General features: G+C 34.4%; 3 protein-coding genes across 7 annotated transcripts in view; 2 read left to right on the top strand and 1 right to left on the bottom strand.

Annotated features, from left to right (window-relative positions):
* Window positions 1-12033, top strand: part of CCPG1 (cell cycle progression 1) — a 76342-nt gene extending 64309 nt beyond the window's left edge. The window contains exon 9 of the mRNA XM_031955239.1: window positions 11974-12033. Coding sequence (XP_031811099.1) covers window positions 11974-11989 — 16 coding nt within the window. The 3' untranslated portion in view covers window positions 11990-12033. The remainder of the gene's footprint in view (window positions 1-11973) is intronic.
* The window catches only part of PIGB (phosphatidylinositol glycan anchor biosynthesis class B), a 33677-nt gene extending 12221 nt beyond the window's left edge, over window positions 1-21456 (bottom strand). Inside the window, exons 1-9 of one of the 3 annotated variants that reach the window (XM_023498645.2) lie at window positions 21189-21456; window positions 18428-18563; window positions 17909-18026; window positions 16450-16554; window positions 12894-13024; window positions 11967-12107; window positions 11056-11107; window positions 7706-7917; window positions 5475-5539 (exon numbers count right to left, since the gene is read on the bottom strand). In XM_023498645.2, the coding sequence (XP_023354413.2) occupies window positions 5475-5539; window positions 7706-7917; window positions 11056-11107; window positions 11967-12107; window positions 12894-13024; window positions 16450-16554; window positions 17909-18026; window positions 18428-18563; window positions 21189-21318 (1090 nt within the window). In that variant the 5' untranslated portion in view covers window positions 21319-21456. Of the gene's footprint in view, window positions 1-5474; window positions 5540-7705; window positions 7918-11055; window positions 11108-11966; window positions 12108-12893; window positions 13025-16449; window positions 16555-17908; window positions 18027-18427; window positions 18564-20762; window positions 20818-21188 lie in introns of those variants that run through there. The other 2 variants (XM_031955241.1, XM_031955242.1) reach the window with 2 other exon arrangements.
* On the top strand, window positions 20606-25383 carry PIGBOS1 (PIGB opposite strand 1). Of its 3 annotated transcripts, none has more exons than XM_031955244.1 (3): window positions 20606-20964; window positions 21482-21563; window positions 24176-25383. In XM_031955244.1, exons 1-3 carry the CDS (start codon window positions 20751-20753, stop codon window positions 24213-24215), a joined length of 336 nt encoding a protein of 111 aa, XP_031811104.1. In that variant the 5' UTR covers window positions 20606-20750; the 3' UTR covers window positions 24216-25383. The 3 variants fall into 3 exon arrangements, with proteins under 3 accessions (XP_031811104.1, XP_031811105.1, XP_031811106.1); XM_031955245.1 differs by having other exon boundaries at window positions 20611-20892; XM_031955246.1 differs by lacking the exons at window positions 20606-20964; window positions 21482-21563 and adding an exon at window positions 21721-22226 and having other exon boundaries at window positions 24176-25380.
* The last annotated feature ends 702 nt before the right edge of the window (window positions 25384-26085 follow it).

Below are 26085 nucleotides of genomic sequence, written 5' to 3'. Positions count from 1 at the left end.
ATTTTCTAAAGATTTGCTTGGATGCCCTGATCATGTCTTTTATCATTCTCTAAAACTCTGTCTTCACCTAGCTCTCATCTACCTCTTCATTTACTCATCATATCATCTCTGCATCAAGCTGTTCAATTATTTACCTATTTTTTAATGTATATTTGTGTGTGTGAACCTCATTGTATCCTGTAGGCTCAGAAGATATGGAAAAGGGGCCTTAGAAATTCTAGTCCAGTCTCCTGTGAGTATTGTAACTTAATGAATATCCCTCGTGGGCACTGAAAATTCTATCAATGTTCAATAAAGATCAGTGATCATTATGATTTGTGTCTGGGATGCATATTATATCTAAATTGTCTTTAATACATAAAGGAGATCCACTACACATTTTGGCATAAAATCTCAAATGCTACCCAAGAAAGGAGACTTCTGTAAAGCTATTTGTCCTTATTGAAACTAGAGATTCCCTCTATTCCATCTTTGACACATGGCTATCCATCTTTCAGTAACATATATCCAGTACTTCATAAAAAGCATTCCGTTTCAAGTTTGATAGCTTGAATTGCTAGGAAGCTCTTATTATATTGGATTGACTCTTTCTCTCAGTTTATCTTACAAGATCTCAAATGGAGAAGAAAAAATTGCTGATTAGGAGCAATAACCATAAATTTTAATTCTGTCAGAGGAAATAAAAAATCAAATTTTGAGATGTCTAGATAAAGAGCTCTAAAATAACTAGCATCATTATAGACAAATTTGGGGGAAAGGGGTTCCACTTGGACTTACAGTCAGAAATTTGTGACACATGCTTCAGATGAAGGGACAGCTTTGTGGTACAGTGGATAAAATGGTGGGCCTGGAGTTGGCAAAACCTGAGGGCAAATCTGGTCTCAGACATTTACTACCTGGGCAAGTTAGTTAACCTTGTTTGCCTTACTTTACTCATCTATAAAATGAACTAAGGAAATGATAAACTACCCCAGAATCTTAACCCCCAAATGGGGTCACAAAGAGTTGGACACGACTAAAATGATAGAATAACAACCCCAGATGAAATAAAATGCCTAAATTTTATTCACTAAATATTAGATAATGTTTAAGGCACTGCCTAGGTGCTAAGGATACAAAGATGAAATAGGACTCCTTAATTTAATTTTAATACAATTTTTAATTGTATCTTATTTTCCGGGGAAGGTTCCTGGAAAGGATGTTTTTAGTAATAAAGTTCTCTGATTTTAGCTACCAATTTACATGGTAGAAATGGAATATTTAAGAGGAGAAATAAGCAATATCTCAGGTAACTAACAACCTGTAGCATCAAAAATTATATAGCAAACATGAAATCAGAATGGAAAATCAACAATTGGATAACTGCATAATGTTATCTAGTCCAACAAATGACTGTGCAAAAGCTTTTGCAAAGGAAGAGGGAGGAGAAAGGGTGGTACATTTAGATGCATCTAAAAATGCTGACACCATGTATTTTACTTCTTGGCTGTTCAGGTGGGAGATACTGCAGGTGGCTGGAAAGGCAGGTCTGCCTGCCTTGACTAGAGATACTCGGTTTTTACTCTTATGCAAAAATATCTATACAAGTGCAAATGCATTTGGGATGTCAATACAGGAATTAAACCTACAGGTTATTAAACCTTTGCATCATGCCTGGTACATAGAAGGCACTTAATAAATGCTTGTTGAGTTGACACCTCACTGAAAAGTTTTTAGTCCAGGAATTATGAACCATTTTTTTGGTCATGGATCCCTTTGGCAGCCTGGTAGTTTCTGAATTCTTTCTCAGAATAGGATTTTCAATTGCATAAAATAACTACAAAGAGAATTCTGTGAAATAAAAATGTCTTTTTTTAAAAACTATCCTGACAGCATTATTTCTCCCTGATCTAATTAAGAACCTCTATTCAGATTCACTTCTATGAGACACATAGCCTAAGGCAGAAGGAAAGTGGGATGTGGAAGGATGACTTCATAAAGGTTCTGGGCACTTAGGCTGCAAGGAGACAAGGAATGAGAGCTGGGGAAGAACTCTGCCACTTTGTCCTGGTAGCAACTGAAAGATCACTTTTGGCAGAATTGGCACATAGGGACTCATTTAGAAAGCAAACTTCAGCTAATCTTGATTTCAGTTTAATCATTTTTTGCAAGCGAGCCAGTCTCTATTCCAGCATCTTCAGTTGAGTTGCTGTTAAGTGCCAACTTTTGTTGAGGCAAAACTAGTCTTCCTGCCACTTTTGAAAGCAAGAATGGAAAGAAGATAAATGTGCCACTAACTAGCTTCTGAATAATACAAATAAAATTTTTCATACTTTAGATATACTCCATTTCTTCCTTTTCCTTGATTCTGAATAGCTTAGGCTCCCTTTATTTAGGAAGATTTATATAGTAAATACTAAGAGTTTCCTATATTTATACATATTTGACCTGGAATATGTTTCCCCCTCCTCCCCACCTAGGAAATTCCCTGGTCCAAAATCCAAATCAGATCAACTCCTCTAAATCCTAATTGCTTGCAAGGATATGCTCATTTCATCCTGCTAGTGTATGTTTAAGAAGAATTGAAGCCAAATCTGCTCCTTGGTTTACTACGTGAGAAATTGCTTTATTCTCTGCACATATCTGATGGCTAACTAATATTTCTACAATGGCTTTGTAGAATTAGCAGTGGTTCATAGTTGGTCTGCTCTGGAGTTTCGAAAGTTAAAATTAAGATGATATGGCTTAAATTTTTTTCCTACTCTAATTAGCTTTTAAAAATGTTAAACCTACCTACACGCATGCTCACTATGGTCTCTTACTACTTTAACTTGTGTAAGTCTTGCAAGCTCCCATCCAAATTTAATGAACATTCTAAGGAAATTTAAGAGACACTTTATGGGAAGAAAACTGGCAAAATTCAAATAACCAATACCAGAAATGCAAATTTCTGGGATTATATAAATGCTACTAGTTCTATTTAAATGTTATCAATATTGGTCTTCATCAGTGTTTGGAAATAACATATGGCTGTAGGATAGTGATAACTGTTAGCTGTTCAGTTTTTATTGAAAATAATTCTAAAGCAAAGGCTAATTTTAAATTCTAAAGCCTAAATTCTTTTGGGCAAAGAGGTATGAGTCTGGAACATATAGACTAGAAAAAAAAACAAAACCTTAAGAAATATATTTTATTTTTTTAAAAAAAGCTCATTTTTCCTTTTATTTTTCTGTTGTTGTGGCCAGAATTTAACTCCGTTGGTCAGATCCAGTATTCATGTAGTTGCAATTCAGTTCAATCTAAACATTTTGATAAATAACTATTAAGACTACTAAATTCAGGGTATTGGGAGGCTAAGTTGTTGGTTATAGAAAGATAGATACAACATAGTACCTTCTCAAGTATAGTAGGGGCAAAGTTAGGTGCACACCAGCTATCTACAATGCAAAGGAAACTGATAAATGAAATAGCCAGGCAAAAAGCTATGAGAAATTTGAGAAAAGAACAATCAAATGACATTCAGCTGATGATCTGAGAATTACCTAATCAAAACTCTGCTGTTTACCAACTCTAGAACTAAAACCTATTCTTATTAGACACAAAACATAGTGATACATACAGAGTGAAGATAAAGGGCTGGAGCAGAATATATTACGCTCCAGGTGAAGAAAAAAGGGTGTATTAGACACAATTTTCTAGGTGCTACTGGATAATTAGAATTTGTTTATGATGCCTTTATAGCCATTTGTTTCTATACCATGCTTAGTGCCATTATCAAAAGCAAAATGCCACTAGCCCTTCCAAATCTGTACCCTCTAAAGCTCCTGAAACAAAGGAGCCTTCTTGTCATTTTTGTTTTTCCTTTATATGTTTAGTTAAACCAGAAGTTTCTTAGTATTCACAAAAAACGGATGTGGGAAAAGGTAAGAGATAATCGTAACTTTCAGAACCTTTTTTGCCCTGACTGCTTCAGATGATGTTATTTTATGTAATAAATTAGCATGATGCTTTATTGGTCTATTGGATCTTTTTATGAAGTTAAACTTAGAAACTCATTCTAATGCTGTAACTTATTCCAAAGATGATGCGTGCTGTAAGTTTTAGAATGGATTTAGACCAAAAACAATAAAATTCTTACCCGATGTAAGACAGTTGTGTCTTTTGTGTTTTTAATATTACATAATGTCTAAGCCAAAATAATCTTGACCACATTTTAAGCACCCAAGAAACTAAACACACTAAACTACTTATCATTTGAACTGGTTCTGCTTATTTCAGGTCTGAGTTGAGCTTTTTGATCCTAATAGTTTTAAATGATCTCTAAATCACCATCTATATTTTGATAGTATCATCCTGATCATTTGCAAATAAGCCATCTATCTCAAAACAGGCACATTTCCATGGAAGGACTTAACTTACGGGAATAACCCATATTCTGCACAGTACCCATTCCTCTTCTCAAATGTACTTATTTACCTTTAGGCCTCCTTATGACATAGATACTGTTGACTAGCAGCTCTGAAAACAATTCCTGACTAGGGAAAATTCCAAATCTATAGAAAATGAGCTATTTCTCAGAATGAATATTCTAAAATCTGTTATATGTCCTTCTGAACAGGCTATAACTTGAGCAAAATAGATGTAAGGCATGGGTGACAAGAATGGAAACAAAGAGGAAGGAAAAAAGGCTACAACTCTTATTGGGGTGTTGGATCTGTCTATACATCTTCATATTTTTGACTAGTCAAAAATTTTGTGCTGGTGAACTTGGCAGTTTGGGTAGGTTATGACAAAACAGCTCTATACTTACCGTACTATCATGAGTTGCAAGTAAGGGATACTTGCTAGTTTGTCTATACTATGAGTGGGTAGTTATCTTGTTATAAACAAATTAATTTATATACTGTTTCCTGCTATTTCATTAATATTAAAAGTTTGTACAAGATAAAAATAAGAGGAAACCAGATTTATATTTTCTGTATATGTACATATGGATGTGTGTGTGTGTATGTGTGCACGTGTGTGCTTGTGCACTGGGAGGTATAGGCACAAGATAATGTGAAGTTATTCTGATTAGATAATAATGAATAGAAATGAATTCCAATTCGTGGTTAAGTGAGGATTGGATAATTGGATGGCACAGTGTATATAGTGCAGGGTCTGAAGTCAAGAAAACTCTGAAATCAAATCTTGCTTCAGACATCCCTAGCTTAGGTGACTAGGTTAAAGTCACTTAGCCTTGTCTGCCTCAGTTTCCTCATATATAAAGTACACTGGAGAAGAAAATGACAAAACACTCCAGTATCTTTGCCAAGAAAACCCCAAATGGGGTCAGAACAATTGGACATGAATGAAACAGCTGAATAACAGAAACGAAGTAAATCTGCTTTAAGGAAAAAAAAAAAGGAATATTTAAAAATTGAGATTTGTCAAGCATGACTTTTTAACATTTTTTTGGGTAAATGATAGTTTCTATAATAAGCTAAAGTACTTACCACAGAATACCATACAAAATGGTAAAATTGGATAGATAAACCTGAATTCTTTGTGGCTCAACAAGCTGTAATAAAACAAACATTACAGAAGTTTTAAAACATTTTTTCTTACAGTAAATAAATAAATATGTTAAATGCTGCAGAAATCAAATAATTCTGTTAAACCTGTTATAAATTATCAATGGGAAATTCTAAAGAATTTTGTATTATGTTGAATTACAAAATACTCTATTGAAATTGGTGGGGGGAGGTCTCAAAAGCACAGATTCTTTTGAGTTGCAAGGGACCCAAAAGTTATCGAATTCAACCACCTCATTTCTTGAGAAGTTAGGAGAATTAGCCAGGGTCATACATTTATTTAAGTATTTGAAAGTGTAATTTGAATACAGGTTTTCCCAACTCCATATCCAGCATTCTATCAATATGTTGCTTCTACAAATAGAATTATATAATTTAACATGCACTAGATATTAAATTTTCTACACTAAAATAGCAATTATTCTGTAGAGACAGTAACTTTTTTATTAACAGTGATCACAGCTCTATCCAACTTATTTCAATATTACCCCCAGGATTTACATAGATCACCCTTGGTGTTATAAAAATGGAAAGAAATAAAAAAGAATATTTTACCAGAAATAAATTATCAGTGTGTACCAGATGAGACAAAAGCAGAGAGTGTATTCAAAGGACAAGTTTAAATGCCTAGTGGCTTCCTTCTCTAGCTAGTCAAGTACAGCTGGCTAGTATCCAAATTTATTTGAGAATAGCTGAAATAACACCTGGGGATCAGGGACAAGGCTTCAGATCTAAAAGAGCTTATGTGTCCCTCTGTCTTTTAACGGATGGCAGCAAAAATCAATAGCAAAGATGTCCACTGCAGAGCTTTTTAAACATGTTTTCAGGGAACAGCAGTGACTCAGTATCCACAGAACATTATATAAAAAAGCATCAGAAATGTAAAATGCCCATGTCACATGTTTCTTAGAAACCCATGTTCCTTATGTATATGTCCATTAAATAGTATAGTGGAGACAGCAATAGGATAGTGGAAAAAATGCTGTGTTGTCAAAGGACTTGAGTTAGATACCAGATCTATTATTATGCATGTAACTTTAAGGCCTTAGTTCCTACTCCATAAAATGTGAGACATTAGATGAAATCTGAGGTTAATCTATGATTTTATAATCCTGTTCCCAATGTATGCTCCTTCTCACTGGTGGCATTGTAACAAAGGAAGGAAACAAATATTTATGAAGAGTCTACTTTGTGCCAGGCACTATGCTGAGTGCTTTACAAATGTTAGATCATTTGGGACAATTGTGAGGCTGTATACTATTATCTCTATAAAGTTGAAAAAGGTGAAGCAGACAGATATTAAAGTGGCTTGTTCTGGATCACACACCTAATGTCTGAAGCTGCATTTGAACTTAGATCTTATTGATTCCAGGCCCAGCAGTCTATCCATTATCCCATGTAGCTCTTAAAAAGGGTACCTGTTTATGGAGGTGGGGAAAATAGTTACTTTTTTTTTTATTAGTGATTGGTAAACATATTGGTGGGGAATTTGTGAATTATGGTTTTGTGTAGGACTTGAAATAGCTTTCAGAGCGCCCATGTGTAAGGGGAGACTCCAAATACTATATTTGAATACTCTAAAGCTCACTGGTACATGCATTTCCATAACAGCCCCAGTATGACTTTGTAGGTGGTTTTCAAGAATTGCTTTGAACAAAAATTCATCCCTCTGGATGAAATCTGAGATTTCCCTCTGGAAAATCTGATAGATATTCTTTTTCATTATGCACTGCTTTTTATATCTTATAATTTATGATTGTTTTCATGTTCCAAAATTGATTTTGTGCAGTAGAAGAAAATTCAGCTAAATTAATGAATTATTTTTTATAACATAATACTTCTATGGATCTATGCTCTCACTGATGTGGTTACTCTCCCTTGAAGACTGAAACCTAGCCACTCTATCTTGTACATCTGTCCCTATCCTCCCGCAAAACCTCCAAAGGTGAGGTTTACCAGATGAATTGGAGAGTAATCTTCTAGGAGTTTTAACATTATTTGTATGGGCTGTTCATCTCTCCTGGTTCACTAAATAATCCCTGATTAACCTAAGCATTAATGAGTTATTAAAAGATGATCCAATTTACTACACAACTGAGCACATTCTTTTTTTGTTTGTATTTTTAAAAAGTGCAAGAAAAAAATAGTCTTACCTATAAACCAGCACTGTCCATACTATAGCCACCAAAAGTATCTGATATCTTCTTACAGTTAGGAAGCATCCATGAATAAAGAAGGGTAGATGAGGGCCTAAGATAACTGGAAACCCTTGACAGATATACCAATGCCATGGATGAGATCCATAAAATTTACCCAAGTTCTTTAGCACATTAAACTTCAAAAAATTAAGTTGAACAAATGTCCACTGAAATATGTGAAGGAAAAAAAAATAGAAGTTAGAAATACAACAAAGCTGTTTGAATTCTGAGCATTTTAGGATCTGACACAATCTTGACCAATTTGAAGCATCAAGTTCATTTATATCTTAAAAATAAGAAGGAATACTTTCTATAATATTGGTATCCAAAAACTAGTTCTGTGTTTATACCTAATTACTATGAAGACTAAATCATTCCTAATCTATTATTGATATCTTCATAATCTTTATTTTTCTGGCCTGAAAACTAATATGCCAATTGAAAAAAATATAGTTCATAATGTTTTTTGGCATTAATTAGCTTCCAATAAAATTTTACCTAGATTTACAATTTTTAACAGATTCCTAAGACCATATTTTATATGTGTGCGTGTGTTTGTGTGTGTGTGTATGTATGTATATATAGATATATATATATATGCATAGACATGTAATAAGCTTCATGTATATATGGCATACCATATATAAAATATACTTCTATGGATCTATGCTCTCACTGATGTGGGTACTCTCCCTTGAAGACTGAAACCTAGCCACTCTATCTTGTACATCTGTCCCTATCCTCCCGTAAAACCTCCAAAGGTGAAGTTTACCAGATAAGTTGGAGAGTAATCTTCTAGGAGTTTTAACGTTATTTGTATGGGTTGTTCATCTCTCAGTTATCCTTTCCTAGAAGACATCTCACCTCTGAGTCTGGTTATATATCTTTAGATAAAATGACTTAAATCACTTTTGTTCATGATTCATTGGTAACATGCTACAGTACATTCATGTTCATCAGGCATCTCTCTGTTGTCATCAATATGTCATCTCTTTTCTATTGAGATTCTGCCCTGGATATATTCCATGGCAGTGTCCAGCACCTTTGGCAAGCATACAGCTATCTATTTTATGACTTCCTTGCTACCAGAATGTTGAACAAAATTATCTTAGTTTTTGTATCTTTTAGAAGAACTCACATAATTTTGACATCAGCTGAGGAGTCATGAAATTGGAGAAGATCCATTAAAGTGGATCGTCATTGAATAAAATACTTTTTAATAGTCAACAGATAATAAGCATAGTAGGATCTTATATTCTCTTCATCTTTCAGTCAACTGTTTATAAAGAAATTTGCTGTAGAATACTACAAAAATTTACTTTTCCTCTTCCTTATGAGGGGATGTCCTCAATAAATATATAGGTTAGTCTCTTGAAATTTTATAAAATATAGGAAAGTAGGCATAGGACTCCATAGTACTGATTTTTAGTCATATTTTTTCCAGTAATAATAATTTTCCTTCAACATACAGCATCATCATCTTTCTGACAGCTTGAGAATCAGTCCCTTGATACCTTCAATACTGAGTTCCTCTATCACAATCTCTCTCCATATTTGATTTGTTAGAATTTCTCTTTCCATTTGCTTTTCCTTAATACTGTTTCTATCCTCTAATGCAGCATTTCAAGAACTACAATTCTTGTTCTAGAGTCCAAATGTTACATTTCAGTGTGACTGCTGAAGAAATAAATTAGTTATTGAAACCTTGGTGGAACTATTCCACTTTTCATTGATTGATTTTCTCCAAATCTTACCCTTAAAATGCTCTTATGATGATTTGGCTTCCTTAAGTCTCTTCCCAAAATTTCTGTAGACTTGCTTTTCCCTCGACTTCTTAATGTTTTATGAAAAGGATATTGCCCATGATCTTCCAAGTCATCAGTCTTTGTAAGATTTTACAAATGAGTTTATAGTTCAAATCTTTCTTTGCTACTGGCTACCAAATCTCTCTGCCTGCAAGATCACATTTTTCCCTCCAGCTCAATTTCTCCCCAGTTTCTAGAACTGGCCACCTTATTTTGGTGACTAGTTATCACACGGTTAAACTTCCTAGGAAGATTGAGAGTCACTGTTGATGTCCTTTTCCTATTTCCCATTTTTCACTATTAATAAATTGGTTTCAATTATTCAGGTTGGAGATGTTTTTGCTATATTTAGTTTTTGTCTCCTAATTTAAAGATTCTGATCTTTGCTTTACTAAACTGATTACTTGACTAGTCAGACTGTTGATTTTGAAATGACTTCCACCTATATCATTAAATAGTTGTTGCCTGTATGTTAAAATATAATTTTTTTTAAACATCTACCACTTCCTGATTATTTTCTTAAATTAAGTATCCATCATATGTGGGTAAAATGATTCTGTGTTTTACATGCCTCTGAACTCTTTGCTTCCTAATTTTGGGTCATATTTTCCAACATTTTTTGCTACTTTTGCATTGAAGTAAATGAATAATTAAAGTATATATTAGTTTAATTTGAAGGGTCTTAACTTTAATAGAATTTCTTCACTCTTCAACATATGCAACATGTATTAGAACATGTTATATTTATTTTCATGGCAGTCTTTTTGCAATTGCTCATAATAAACATGGTAATGTAAGATTATTAATTCTCCCATGAAGTTTCTTGTTACATTTAGCTCCATTTGCCCAATATTATGCTGATTCAGGTAATGCTATCAACAATCTAATGTTTATGGACAGTCTAAAAACTGATTTTAGTACCTTTCATCTTCTTTTCTGTTATGTTTCTGCGATTAGTGTGGAAGTAGATTGCAGAGAACTGAAGATCATTTTGTATGGAGATATGCCACTTATTTTAACTAAATGGAATGACTGCTTTCTTAAAGCATATATATCTGATGTTTTTAAGGAAGTGAAAGTAAATGACTAATAATCAGATGTCATTATTTAAATCCAAATTTGATTAATCAGAATGAGATGAGATTACATCAGAATGATGTAATTCATTTATTGGATGAATAATAATATCTTTTAGTTTCAACTTTTTTATCTACACATACAAAACTTTAGTATACTAATCTCACTGATTCATCTATGAAAGACGGATAAACCTACTGAATTGCATTGTTATAACCTATTGGGTTGAATTGCACTGGACCCTAAAATATACTTTGGAAGTTTTTTTTTTTTTCTAGTAAGTCAATAGCAGCTGTTTTCCTTATGTTCTATTTTTTGTCTTCAAAGTTGAAGGCAGAAAAAAAAATTAGGATTGAGAATTCTGGTTAATCTAGATTTGATTGTTCCAAATTTCAAATAGTTACTTAATACATTTAGACTCACCTGACCAAAAAATATACGATCAATTATCAAAGAAAAACCCAAAGTGACTAGCCTGGAAAAAAAAGTAGATAAAAAAAATGATCATTTGCTTTAGTCTGAATCTACTACAAATCAAGTATCTGCAGTTGTAAGTTTAAGACATATGCATTAAACCCTTTCATACTTTGCTTTAATATCCAATAAATGTTTTCAAATTCTCAATTAACTTTCACTGATGAGAAATTGCCTTTAATCATTTTAAGGTTTATTTTCTTTTAAGCTAAATTTTAAATTGGTTTTAGTTGAATGTAGAAAATGGTTTGGCTCATGCCTTCAAAGTTTATAGTATCTCAGAACATTATCAATATCTCATTGTGGGATAAAGATGGCATAGAATGATATGTAGCAAGGCGTATTTGGGGCCTAGAAATATTTAATACTTTTATAAATGATGTGCTCAAAATACTTAAGATTATTCATTATGTTGTTAGGGAATCCTTAATTGGTTAGGGGTAGCAGGATCTTGAATGACAGGAAGAGAATTCAAAACAATTTTGATTAATATAAGAAATTCCCACCATAATCCAAATCACCTATAGGCTATTTGCTTATAAGCCTTTTCAATTTGTTACCAATAATAATACTGATTCTAAATGTTTATTGAGATATTTTAAATGATCATTTAAGAGTTAATACAGAGTGGGGCAAATTCTAAATTTAAATAGAATGTTATAAAAAAGAAGTCTTTTATGTAAACAGTATTTATAGAATGATAATAAGATAGCATGACTAAAATGTTCACTTTTTTTGCCTTCAGAAAATACTGTACAAGTTTGAAAGATGTAATTAAAAATCTATTTAGAATGCATATTAAAAGTTAGAAACCTTACAATTTTAAAGAGTACTTTACTCTTTAAAGTTACTTTACTTACCCAACAGGTATAAAATGCTGTAGAACAAGATCAAATTTTTTCTGCTCTTGCCAGAAATGTCTAAAGAGCAAAGGCATCCATGGAATGACAGCCGTTGGACGAATAATGAAGGCAAGTGCTACCAGGGATGAGTACATAAAACTATAAACAAGTAAAATGTGTCAAAGCTCTAATATATTTCTCTATTTTGAGAGCTGATTATCTTTCAAATTGTAATATATAAAGGATATTAAAAATGAATACATTTTCTTCTTGTTAAAAAAGTTACTCCCATGTTTTAATGCTAATGTCTAGTTTATAAAATATACACAAATATAGCTCAGTAGCACACTATTTTATACTGTCACTAACTCCCCTTTTTATTAGTACTTGAAACCAGTCATTACATTTATTTTTTCCCTAAGGCAATTATAACTTTCATTCTTATCTTTCAGTTAAACAAACACTTATTTTTCTCTCCCTTCTATCTCATTTGAAAAAAAGAAAAAGCTAAATCCTTATAATAAATATGCATCGTTGAGAAAAATTCTTGCATTGGCTATGCCCCAAAATGTATGTTTCATTCTCTCACCAGCCTTCTAAAAATCATTCTTCATCAAAGAGCAGACAACTGGAAAGACACTTAGAATTCTGAAGGCATGGAAATTTAAAAAAAATGATATAATCATTACTCTGAAAATTTTTTTTTTTCTTCTCGAGGTATACTACATACATGTATATTAGTAAATATAAATCAGTTTCAGAAGAGAGCACTTGATAAATATTGTAAATTTTGATTTACAGTAAATACTGATCAGTTCTGCTAGTTTTCAGGATGCAATAAGACAGAGGAATTTAATAATAAATTACTATATTTAGTATTTTCAGTTTTCTATAGCATGAATTAATAATTATATCCAAAGGTCTAATTAAAATAGGATGCCTCACCTATTTACAGACTTTGAACCTTCCAGTGGATAGTAGAAAAGAGCAAAGGTGGTGAGAACAGTCTCCATGGAGTTTGTGAGAGTTCTGGTACAGCAATACCATGTAAACCAAGAACACAACTGGCAAAAGAACTAAGAACAATTATATGCAATGGTGTGTGGAAGAAGGAATGAAAAAATACTGCTAAATCTTTTCCTATAGAAATAAGCACACAATTCTACGGTATTCTAAAAAATTGCCATATTTAACGCATATTAACCAATTATTCACATCAAATATTCATAGATCATAAGATTAAAAACTGGAAGAGATCTCTAGTCTAGCTTTCTCCATTTTGCAAATGAAGAAACAGGCCTCAGAAGTAAAAGGGCTTGAGCATCAAATAAAAGTAAATGGCAGAACTGGGATTTAGTGGCTTAAAAAGAAACTCACACAATTTAACAACCTTCTTTGTTGTCATTTTTGTAGTTTTTACTAATCTAAAAGCCCAGCTGTATCATAGAGATAAGTTCAATAAGGATAATTTCTTAATGATTTTAAATCTCTGAAACTGAATTTCTCTTTGGAGATACTGATATTACTAGTACTTGACAGCAAGTCACATACTTAGTACATACTTTGTTGAATGATTTCTGATCAATGACCTATAATATACTTGGCTTTGTTTTTAACAAGTGTACAAAATTTATTGGAATGCTAAACAATCTTATGAAATATTTAAAGCCTTATGTTCATGGTTCTGAAATGTGCTTATTTAAATGGCAAATTCTATTTGTTTTTTTGAAGACAACTAAGTGTTAAACTGGTAATAGTTAAATGGATTCCTTTTATAAAATTTGAAATTTAAAATTAATTTATCATTTCCAAAAGCATCACTAGGGAATAAACTAGTTGTACAATTCCAGGTGCTTATAAATGATCCTAGAGAAGTCAAAAAGAGAAATTTTAGAGTTTTTCCTCACCAAGGGAAGATCCAACAGAAAGGGTTTGATTAGTATATAACAATAATGTTTAAAAGTAAATCACATATATTGTTTGCTAGCTAAAATGTTACAATGTTTGAAAATATATTTTTGACAGATCAAATGAATTCATCTTTTATAAGAATTATTCAGTGAGACTTCCTAAAAAAAAAAAAAATCAATAAATTACTACACAATTTACTTAAGAATTAGAAATATCTTTGTACTAAAATCCTAATGCTGAGGTTATATGATCTAATTGAACTGTACACTAATTCACAATTATGCTATATTAATGTTTATACTATTGATTCATAAAAAACAAGCTTTCTTTACTTTTGGGGTTTTAGAGGAAAAAGAAAAAAATTCAAATCATGACTTTTTTTATTTCATCTTTTGGTAAATGGTAATACATGGGGAGAATAATTGTGAAAAAATTACACTAAACAGTTCATTGCTATATAGATGATTTTTTTTTTAGAGCATAAGATATTTACATCTTATATCTTTATAATAACTCATTTGACTTGTACCTGAAATTTATAAAATATAGTGGGTAATTTTCTGGCTTAAGCAACATGTAATACTAAAAAGGAAAACTACTACTCTTTAGGTATCTATAAGCCATGTACCATAAATTTTATTTATGGTACATAAGCACTAATAGCTCTAATATTTTGGCTTTTTATCATTCTTCTAGTTCTGAGTAGACTCCTACGTTCAGGATTTGAGACCTAGATCCATTTTTAATAGGCAACTAAGAAGAAATAAGGAAGTGAAAAAAAACATCAAGGAACAATCTTGAAGAATCTAATATAGTGGACCTTTGATTATTTCATATATATATATGCATATGTACATATATATATATTTTTTTTGGGGGGGGAAATGAAAGTATTAATAAATTCCTCAAACCTTTTACTCAGTGGTTTTTAAAAAGAACAGGAGTAAAGTTAGGCAGAATATAATGGAAAGAACAATGCATTTGGCACCAGACTTCCTGTGTTCAAATCTTGTTGTGTTACTTCGGGTGATATTAGGTAGTTCCTTCAGTTACCTCATCTTTATAATGATAGCATTGAACTATATGATGTTTGAGCTTCCTCTTAGCTCTAAATCTTAAGATTGTGTAAACTTAGAGGGAAAATGTTTATAGTTTTGTTAAAATATTATATGTTCAAGACAATTCTCAGATGAAGAAATTGAAACTATTTCTAGTCATATGAAAAGATGCTCCAAGTCATTATTAATCAGAGAAATGCAAATTAAGACAACTCTAAGATACCACTACACACCTGTCAGATTGGCTAAGATGACAGGAAAAAATAATGATGATTGTTGGAGGGGATGCGGGAAAACTGGGACATTGATGCATTGTTGGTGGAGTTGTGAACGAATCCAACCATTTTGGAGAGTAGTTTGGAACTATGCTCAAAAAGTTATCAAACTGTGCATACCCTTTGATCCAGCAGTGGATTATACTGGGATTATATCCCAAAGAGATTATAAAGAAGGGAAAGGGACCTGTATGTGCAAGAATGTTTGTGGCAGCCCTTTTCATAGTGGCTAAAAACTGGAAACTGAATGGATGTCCATCAGTTGGAGAATGGCTGAATAAATTGTGGTATATGAATATTATGGAATATTACTGTTCTGTAAGAAATGACCAACAGGATGATTTCAGAAAGGCCTGGAGAGACTTCCAACATTATGAAATGAGCAGGACCAGGAGATCATTATATACTTCAACAACAATACTATATGACCAGTTCTGATGGACCAGGCCATCCTCAGCAACGAGATCAACCAAATCATTTCTAATGGAGCAGTAATGAACTGAACTAGCTATGCCCAGAAAAAGAACTCTGGGAGATGACTAAAAACCATTACATTGAATTCCCAATCCCTATATTTATGCACACCTGCATTTTTGATTTCCTTCACAAGCTAATTGTACAATATTTCAGAGTCTGATTCTTTTTGTACAGCAAAATAACGTTTTGGTCATGTATACTTATTGTGTATCTAATTTATATTTTAATATATTTAACATCTACTGGTCATCCTGCCATCTAGGGGAAGGGGTGGGGGGGGGTAAGAGGTGAAAAATTGGAACAAGAGGTTTGGCAATTGTTAATGCTGTAAAGTTACCCATGTATATATCCTGTAAATAAAAGGCTATTAAAAAAAAAAATTATGTTCAATAGTTTGCAGTTGCAATAGCACACTTTGAGTGCCCTTTAAAAAAGAAATGAGAGGAAGATAGATACAACAACTGTTTATTGCTAGGTTTGAAGATCATCATCTATATGATTATATGAGTTATTTTCTGGGAAAAAAATCATATGTATGCATGTGTGTACATATGTATACAAACACATATACCCACATGTGGTACAGTGGATAGAATGTTATTCTTGGAGTCAGGAAAACCAGATTTTGAATTCTGCCTCAGACATTTAGTAACTGCATGATTTATTTACTGTCTATTGTTTATGAGTACTTGTAAGAACAGAATTCTAGGTCTTTTTTTCTATATTTTATGCCCACATGGATTAAACAACTAACTTTAAAAAGATTAGGGAAAGACATACCACCCATTTTGCCACTTCTTGGTTTTCTAGTTGCCTCACCAATGAGTAAAGCTTCACATCTGCTACAGCAGACAAAAGTGCTTGGGCAAGTCTAGGAACCCAAATCTAAAAAACGAAAGGAAAAGAAAAGTTATACAAATTGAAAATAACAAACAAAACCAGCTATTAAAACTGGCTCAATTGGCAGCCTAAATGGCATACTTGACCTACCACTAAGAGAGTAGAGTAATTTACCAGTTGAAAGCCATGAAAATGGAGAAAAGGACCATTATCATTTAATTAGGAAGTTTGGATAGTTAACAGTTAAAAATTAATAAGGTCGGCACTTTAATACAATCTAATAGTAAGTTTGGATACTTAATAATTAATAAAATTAATCTCACTAATATGGGCACTCTCCAGCAGACTAGTTCTTTCACCCTTGGCTATTACTATATTAGTGACTAAAAAAAGGTAACAAAAAATATAAGCAGTATTAGCTTTTAATTTGATTTTTGCATTTGCCATTTGGGAAATATTTTAGTTTTTTTAAATAATGCAATTATTTGAAATAAGGGTAAAAAAAAGGCTTCTGGGAAACTTAAAAAATGTATTTTTGGTCAAAAAACAATTCCCCCAAAAGCCTCATGACTTATCATTTGGAAATCTGTGATTTGGCTCTTTAATGAACTTGAAGTAGCCAGTTATAAGGCTATATATGTAGTAATCACTCACAAGAAATTAAACTTGTCATTTTTTTGTCCCTTTTTATGTGCTTAATATGTTTCTGAAAAGTTATCTATGTTTAAATTTTACAAATCAAATTGTTTTTCCATTAAAATTCTAGAGATGTTTTATCTTCAATTGTCAATAACTTTCCTAAGTTAAAAAAATATTTTTGGGAAAAAGCCATCTGTGGTGACTTTTGTAAATATTACCTTATGTTTATATAGTCCTTTGCAAAGCACTTGTACATACTTTAGGAGAAACAATGGAAAAAGCAATGCACTTCAAAGTCACCAGAGCTGTTTGGTCTCTGCTTTGACACCTAATGGTAGTGTGATGATTTAAGTTACAAATAACCTCTCTGAGCTTCAATTAATTCACTTACAAAATGGCAATAATACTTGCATGCAATTCCTATATATCAGAGTTTGTTGTGAGGAAAGCACTAATATAAACCATGAAGCTCTCTATATTTGGGGGTTTTAAATTGTTTTCTTTAAGCAAGGCTGATATATACTGAATCATATATTAGATTCTGCACTTAAAGAGTGATTAATATATCTCACGTCTTTGGGATGAAGAACCTCACAGCTATGATATGATCTATAATATTCAGATCTTCAGCACTGAATCTCATTGAAACAAACTTACACTGTGTAAATATTAATATGTTCAGTTGCTATATGAGCTATTACAGAAAAATGAAATAAATTTAGCAGTAACAAATAGCTTGGTTACTTTTATTTAAACTTACCAGCAATTGGACACTATCTTTTGTGAAGAGATACAGAATCTTATAAATGCTTGCAAAGATTAAGGGGTAAGAGAAACCTCTCAAACCTTCAGCCCATTCCCAGGTCAAATAACCATAATTAATAAAATTAAGGATAAAATGACAAACAATACTGAAATATAAAATAATTTTCCTATTCATTTTCATTTCCAAATTAAAAAAACATTCTTTGATTCCCTTTTTTAAAATGAGAATTCTAGGAAAACCCCCCTTCACTATCCAGATTCCAAGTTACCAAAGATCCATAGCATATTTTCTACTTAGGTATCTTCCCACAACATACAGCATATTGGTGCTTAATGGATTACTATGGAATATTTATTGAAGCAATTCTACCCCTAAAGAAAAATACAAAAGGTGGATTAGAGAAAAATCTAAGAGAATTGAAAATTAGGTTAAAATATGTGCTAGGGGTTGAACATAATTCCCAAAACATTTTTAATCTGAGGGGGAAAAAGCAAAACCAATTCTAAAGGATATTTGAAAACCATGTGATGTGCAACTTCAAGAGACTGCCAATATTCATCAGGAACAAAGCTTGTCTGGACTAAAAAGCAGTTAAGTATTCTTAGAAATATGGTAAACAAGACCAGGTAAATGTTTTCACCAAGAAGATCTGAGAAAGCAAAACCAACAGTTGCACTAAAGTTAAACAGGTTAATTTCCCCAACTTTAACTTATTTTCCTAGAGACATACAATTGAAGCATTTTTAGTAAGTAGCCCTTATCCAGGTCCTAGAGATCTTGGCCCCATCTATCAAGATCATTTCCTAGAGCTGGCCTAGGAGAGAACAAGTTTCTATTGCCAACTCTAATAACGTCACTAGATACCATTGGCCTTGGAAGAAGGATGTTCTCTAACATCTCTGTACACAAAATTCTATGAGAATCAACATGGAGCAATAGCAGGAATAAGGAAGAACTGAGTTCAGATTCAAGTCTTGCCTCTTTTATTTATCCTTGTTTAGTAGCCTTAGAGTCTCCAAAATGAAGGTAATGGCCTCATGGGGACTGTGAACTAACTTTAAAAGAGTTACAATAAATTGATCCAAAAGGGAAAGATGACCAAGCAATGGGAATATAGTCATCTTTTTATATCATCCCCATAAACATTACCCACCACATCCCTTTTAAGTCCCTCGAAAGAATGAGTCATAACTTACCCACACCTAAACATTAGTTGAGCTTATCACTAGTATTTTCTTTTCATTGGAAGGAGGAACAAAGACAAGAATGGTTTATAATTACATTTCACATACCCCAAAGTACCCTTCTTCCAAATGTTTTCTGTGGAGAGTACTATTGTCCTTCCAGTAACAAATTTTTAACTTTATCTCCTTTATTTCACCTCCCTTATCAAACCAGTTGTCAAGTATTGTTAACTTTAAAACATCTTTCCCATTAGGTTCCTCCCCAAAATTAGTATATACATTTTGAAGATTTGTGATCAAATGGGATGGGATTCAGTCACAAAAATCTGTAGACCACTGTCCTAGGCAATTCTGTAAGAATAAGGTGAAGAACTTGCTGACTTGCATTGGAGGAGGGGATAGTCTCCCTGAGATTTATTTTATGCTAATGAAAATACAGGGGGCAAAGTTGGGAAGATAAAATTTCATAATTTATTTGCATAAAGAGAAACTCTTGTTCGGCATGTAATAGGTTAACAAGACAATTCCCAAATATCTTTGTCCATGGAAAAATCGTATTAATAAATTGTTTGAGACTATAGTCTTGGACATATATGGCACAGTGGCACAACCAGTTAGTTGGTCTGTTCATGAGGTCTTTCTCTGGAAGACCTTTATTTTTAAAATCTGCCTGTCACCCAGATTCTAGGTTTTATTCTCTCTTCTGACACACCATTAGGTTACTGGTGCTGACCTAGGATGTATCTACTACGTATGTTCTATGCCGTTGTCTTTGCTTGATCCACAAGGATAACTTTTGCTAGTTTAACATTAGATGAAGGTATGGTTATTCTTTGCATCTGTGAATTAAGGCATATAATGCTTCCTAGGATGATAAAGTTGGATATTTGCTCTTGATTACCTTACTTTTGGCTGAGGAGATATATGCTACAATTAACCTTCTTCTTGCTTGTATGGGTTCCTCTAGATCTTTGCATTCAGAGAGAGAAAGAGCTACACAGGATCATACTCTACTCTGGTTCTGTTGTCCTGGCTCCCTCAATACAAAAATGTTTGCTCTGCTCTTGGTAAAAAATCAGAAATATGATCCTTCTAGCGTTAACCGTTCCTAGAGAATGTAACTCCAGAGGTCAACCTCCCTCTTTCAGACTTGGATGTAAATTATGAAGGATAAACCAGATCAGGCATTCTTTCATCATTTTTGTCTCATGGACCCTTCAGTCGCCTGGTGATGCCGCAAGCTCCTTTTCCAAATGTTTTTAAAAACGCATAAAATTATATTTTAATATAATTAAAATTTAACCAAAATATCAATTATATTTTAAGTAAAGACGCATTTTTCCCACCCAAGTTCATGGACCCCCTTGGGCCGTCCCCATTTATGAACTATGAATAAGATTTTATATTCCTTTTTAATTTTATCCTATAAGATCTGGCTTTTTTTTTTTTTTTTTTTTTTTTTTTTTTTTTTTTTTTTTAAGGCAATCGGTTTTAACTTGCCCCGGGTCATAGGTTAGTGTCTGAGATTGAATTTGAACTCGTTTCTCTCCAGAGCGGTTGGCTCTATTCATTTGGTTACCAATCGGGTAATTCTGAACGACGTAACTAGGTATGGAGGGTGACCCCGGGTCGTCCCCAGTGCCTAAGCTCTGATGGATGCTAACCAAGTGGAAAAGGTTTGGGGCCTGATGGAGGCTCGTCCCCAGGCGGAAGACAGCCCCTTGTGGAAGGCGCTGGGGTCCAAAGGCTGCCGGCTAGTTCCCCACGGCACCGACTGTTTCAGAAACAGTCGCGGTGAGTCGGGGAGGAAGATGAGGGAGGATCAGTTTTCTGCTGGAGAGGGCGAGGACGCTGGCGGCTCTTGGGGTGAGAGGGGAGAAAGAGGGTATCCCAGGCATACTAAAAGCGCGAAACAACTCACAGTTACTACAAATAATAAGCAATATGGAAAACGGGTCGGGAAGGAGGGCGGTGCAGGGGCTTTAAAAGCTCGCCGGGTAGCCAGAGCGGGAGTCAGGGCCTCGGGGTCCTAGTGTCCCCCGCTCCTGCTCCGAGCCTCGAGCTGCGCCGCGCCTCCTTCCTTCCCTCACCGAAGCGGCTTCCCGTGCGCCCTTCCGGGGGGCTGCTGTACAAGACAGACTTTCTCTTCCTCAGCTTCACGGTCTCGGGCGAGCTGCTCCGGTGCCTCCGGAAGAAGAGGATGCCCCCAGCCCGCTCCATGTCCCTCCCTCTCCGCCGCGTGACCCCCAAACCTCCGCGGCTTGCGTGAATGAAGATGCCTGTGGCTTCGCCTTCCGCTCTGCTTGGCTCCTGCGAGCCGCCGTCGCGGACAGGCGCAGGGGTGCCTGGGAAATCAAGGGTTTTTCTTTATTTCCTGCTCCAGGTATAGTCTCCCTGCTGAGAAGCCGCCTGTGCTTGGGCCAAAGAGCGGTGAACCCGAGAGCCTGGCTCCGGACTCTGAGAAGGTGAGGGCCGTGGGCCATCCCTGCCAGCTTTACGCCTTTGGCTTCCGGGAGCGATGGAGGGGAAGTCCTCAGGGGGAAGCGAGAGGGCGCGAGACGGTTCCTAACGTAGTTTAGCTTAGCGCGGTCCCTCGGGGGGGCGGGACCCCCGGGAGAGGCCGGGATGGGATGGGATGGGATGGTCGCCGCGCAGCCTGCCAGCTGTATGGCTGGGTACTTGTCTTCTCCGGGCCTAGTGCCAACGTAGTTACTCCGAGTCTTGTGGGTCACCGTAAAGAGAGGCGGGAATAAAACTCTCTTGCTTCCTGAGGCTTCTTGGGGAAAGCCTTTGCTTTTCTTACGGAGACAGAAGACTCCATTCATCCCTTCAGTAAGCACTGTTTGCCAGTCACTGCCGCGGGAGCTCCGGGGCTCAGAGCACACACTGCCGCAGACACGCCTGGGATGGGCGCAGCGAATAAAACAAAAAATAGCCTCGGAGGGGTGACATTGTAAGAACGAGGTGACCGACCCTGTGCTAATAAGTACAACATAATTGGGAGCCAGAGACCATTAGCTAGGGTGGATTAAGAAAGACCCCTTGGAGAGGGTAGCGCTCTAGTTGAAGACTGTCCAGGTTTCTGAAAGGCAGAGCTGACAACCCAAGGCACTGAATGGGGAATGAAGGTGAGAGAGAAAACCTCAAATTTGGGAAATGTCTATCTAACCTTCCACTTCGGCAGGAAAAGCGTTCACGGAGGAGTATCCTGTGAAATCAGACAAGGGCAAGTAACTGACATTTGTATAATGTTTTGGTTATGGACTGCACCTCATCTGAATATCTCACTATATTCCTGTATATAATATATATTATATTTCTCAGTAATATATTACTGTGGAGGGTGTAATATATTAATATGGAGGATGTATTACAGGGGTTCTCATTTTAGAGACATGAAATCACTTGCCCAGCCTCTAGCCAGGTGGGTAATAAGTGCCAGGTTTGAATTTGAACGCAGATTTTTCTTAGTCCATGTCAATTACATGCTATTTAGCATTGAAGAGGACCTTAAGTTCCAGTCCAGGGAGCTTTTTAAAATTGCAGACAGGGAAAGCCACTGAAGAGTTTTTTTTTTTTTTTTTTTTTTTTTTTTAAATTTAATAGCCTTTTATTTACAGGTTATATACATGGGTAACTTTACAGCATTAACAATTGCCAAACCTCTTGTTCCAATTTTTCACCTCTTACCCCCCACCCTCCCTAGATGGCAGGATGACCAGTAGATGTTAAATATATTAAAATATAAATTAGATACACAATAAGTATACATGACCAAAACGTTATTTTGCTGTAGAAAAGAATCAGACTCTGAAATATTGTACAATTAGCTTGTGAAGGAAATCAAAAATGCATGTGGGCATAAATATAGGGATTGGGAATTCAATGTAATGGTTTTTAGTCATCTCCCAGAGTTCTTTTTCTGGGCATAGTTGGTTCAGTTCATTACTGCAAAGATTGGGCATAAATGTAGGGATTAGATCGTAAAGAGACATTGGCTCATAGCCTCATTGACTGTTCAATGGAGGGTTTTGTTTTTTTTTTTGGTGGGGGAGGAATGGGGAGGAGTGTATGGAAAAGAAAACAAACCAGAAATACACAGTATTGTATGATACATACATGAGAGGGTTACAAATCAAAATGTTATATGACGATCAAGAAGAGACTTAGAAACATTTTTCTGAGAAGAGATCCACATTAGAAAAGGTTAAAAATCTGATCTAAGAAGAGATGAGTTGGACAGCTACCTGATACAAAATGCTATATGAAGTTCAAGAAGAAAAGTTACTAATCGTGGGGATTAAAAATCAGAAGGTTTCATGGAACAGTTGATAATTGAGTTGGACTTTAAAGGATGAATAGGAATTCATTCTAAATATTGGTAATAATGAACAGAGGCAGGGAGGTGGGAAAATAAAGAGCAGCAAGGCATATTTGGGGGACTACTAACAAGTACATTTTAGTTAAGGGGTATAGTACACATAAGAGAGTAATAAGAAAGCTAAGTAGCAAAGTGGATAGTTAGGGGACTGAAGTCAGGAAAATTCATGTTCCTGAGTTTAAATTCTGCCTCAGACACTGTTATCCTGGGCAAGTCACTTAACCTTGTTTGCCTTCATTTCCTCATCTGTAAAGTGAGCTGGAGAAGGAAATGATAAAACACTCCAGTGTCTTTGCCAAGAAAATCCCAAATGTGATCATGAAGAGTTGAACACAATTGAACAAGGGAGTAATATGTAACAGATTTATAAAGGTCAAGTAGCAGCATGTTGTAAAAGACTTTAAGTGCTAGGGAAAGGAATTTTAATTTCATTGGTAGGGAATAAGGATCCAGAAAATTTTAGAGAATGAAATTTCTTGATTGGAAATATTGAAAATATAAATACAGGGAAAACCCATGGGTTTTGATGATAATTTTTTGATTTGATGACAAATTGAAATGACTAATCTGTTTTTATATGAGAAATCATTTATCCATCAAACTTGTCATTTTAAATAATATACCTGCCAAGCACTAGTAAAGGACTAAAGATGATGTGCCAAATTAATATTTTTTATTTTCTTTCTTTGTATACAGATTTGAAGATACTTCGTGGATAATCACAAATAACTTTTGAAAGCATCCATTGTGTGCTGCTGCATTTGTTGATAAGATGTTTGGTAGACTGAGTTTTCCTCAAGTGATTTTTGCAAGTATCCTTGGAGTTGCTGGAGGAATATATATTTATCAACCAATCTTTGAACAGTATTCTCGAGATCAAAAGATATTAAAGGAAAAATCGCAAATTCTTCAAGAATCAGAAGAGAAGAAAAATTAATGATGGATTTCAACTGTACTAGGTTCTTAAAATCCAAGTCATTGACAAGTGGTTCTTAATATTCTGCTTGAATATTGTCATGACCATTCTCAAGTCTACTAATTTCCTTTTACTAAAGTCAATATCTTGACATTGTAGTTCTGTTTGATACCAATTTTCCTAGACTTGTAATATGGCTACTTACTTATGATAACAGGTTTGGGGAAGTTTATACAAGTATTAGTGGTATGTATAGTAGCTCGTAGGACAGGAAGTCTCAATGTGAACACTATGGACTTCCAAAGGTTCTACAAATATCAGGCAGATATATAGCAGAATAAAAATATGTAATTTGTTTCCGTGTAACTTGTTACTGACCCCCAAATCATAAATTGGAAAGAATTGTTTTTCCTGCTGACTGAATTTAGTAAATTAGGTATAATTTTAGTTATCTATGAAGAGTACATGTAATTAAAATCTGTAAATTACCAAAAAAGAGATGTTAAGATCTGGCTGGTTAACAGATATTCAATTAGAACATCAAATCCTGGCTCAATCAGTACAGTTCAGCAAAATGACATTTGAATAGTTGCTGATGTTACCTACAAGGTAAATAATGACAGTATTTATCTATAAAGCAGAAATGATTGTTTTGATAGAATTACATTTTCATGAGCAAGGTTCTATATATAGAAATTCCACATAAAAGATTGTTTCATTTATGTTATTCGGTTTAAATAAGAACATATTAGGAAAAAGCAACTCAAGTTTTTCTGTTTAAATATAGAAGTAGTATCTATTTTAATAATGGAATATATCCTTGAGGGAAATTTGTACATTGTTTTCATAAGTAATTGTGCCAAAATGACAGGATTAGTACATTCTTTTAGTTTAACTTTCTGAGAATTATAGAAATAATTTTTGGGTCATTGCCTAGAGGGTTTATTAACAAATCAGTTTCCTTCTAAAGCCAAATGGAGGTTAGCCTCAAATTGCATAAAAATCCATTATAATTTTCATGGAAGTAAAACAGTTAACAGTGCTTTGGATAACAAAAAACCTGGGATCAAGTGAGATGATAGATGACAAATTGTTCACAAGTTACAACTTTGGGTTGTATTACAGTAGTTGTCTGATATTTAGGAAACTTTTTTCTCATTTAGACTTATAAATTTTTACTAGATTCCCAGGCTAGCCCACAAAAGCCTCTTTAATGGAGAAAAGTGACTAAGGGAACCAAGACTGGGGTTTTTGAATGCTACCTTTTATATTGGTATTTTAAAATTTTCCATTGAAGTGATAGGAAGACCATCATGGCCAGTCATCTATACCCTATTTGATGATCCCATGTAGAGGCTAGGCCAAGGAATCTCTCTTTTGCTATATTTATAATAAAATTAGAGCTAGTCTACCAGCTTACCATGGAGTTGCCTTGTGACCTTCAGAGACTGTACCTTTGCCTAGCCCCTCCTTTCTTAGGATTAGCAAGTATAATTAAAATATGCTGCTCTGTCCACTGTGGGTACTTGGTACTTGGGAGTTGATATTCTATTCCATGGAACAGTGCTATGACTGTTCACATCTATGGTACATTGCAAACCAGGGATCTGTAACTCAGACTTATACTTAAACACAAAAAAATCCATCAAATATGGAAAAATCAGAGATGAATGGGGGGGAGGAATTTGGG

Source organism: Sarcophilus harrisii, chromosome 2, assembly GCF_902635505.1.
Source record: "Sarcophilus harrisii chromosome 2, mSarHar1.11, whole genome shotgun sequence".
NCBI classification, from domain to species: Eukaryota; Metazoa; Chordata; class Mammalia; order Dasyuromorphia; family Dasyuridae; genus Sarcophilus; species Sarcophilus harrisii.
The sequence above is the reverse complement of the archived record's forward strand: the minus strand, read 5'-3'. Positions and strand labels throughout refer to the sequence as shown.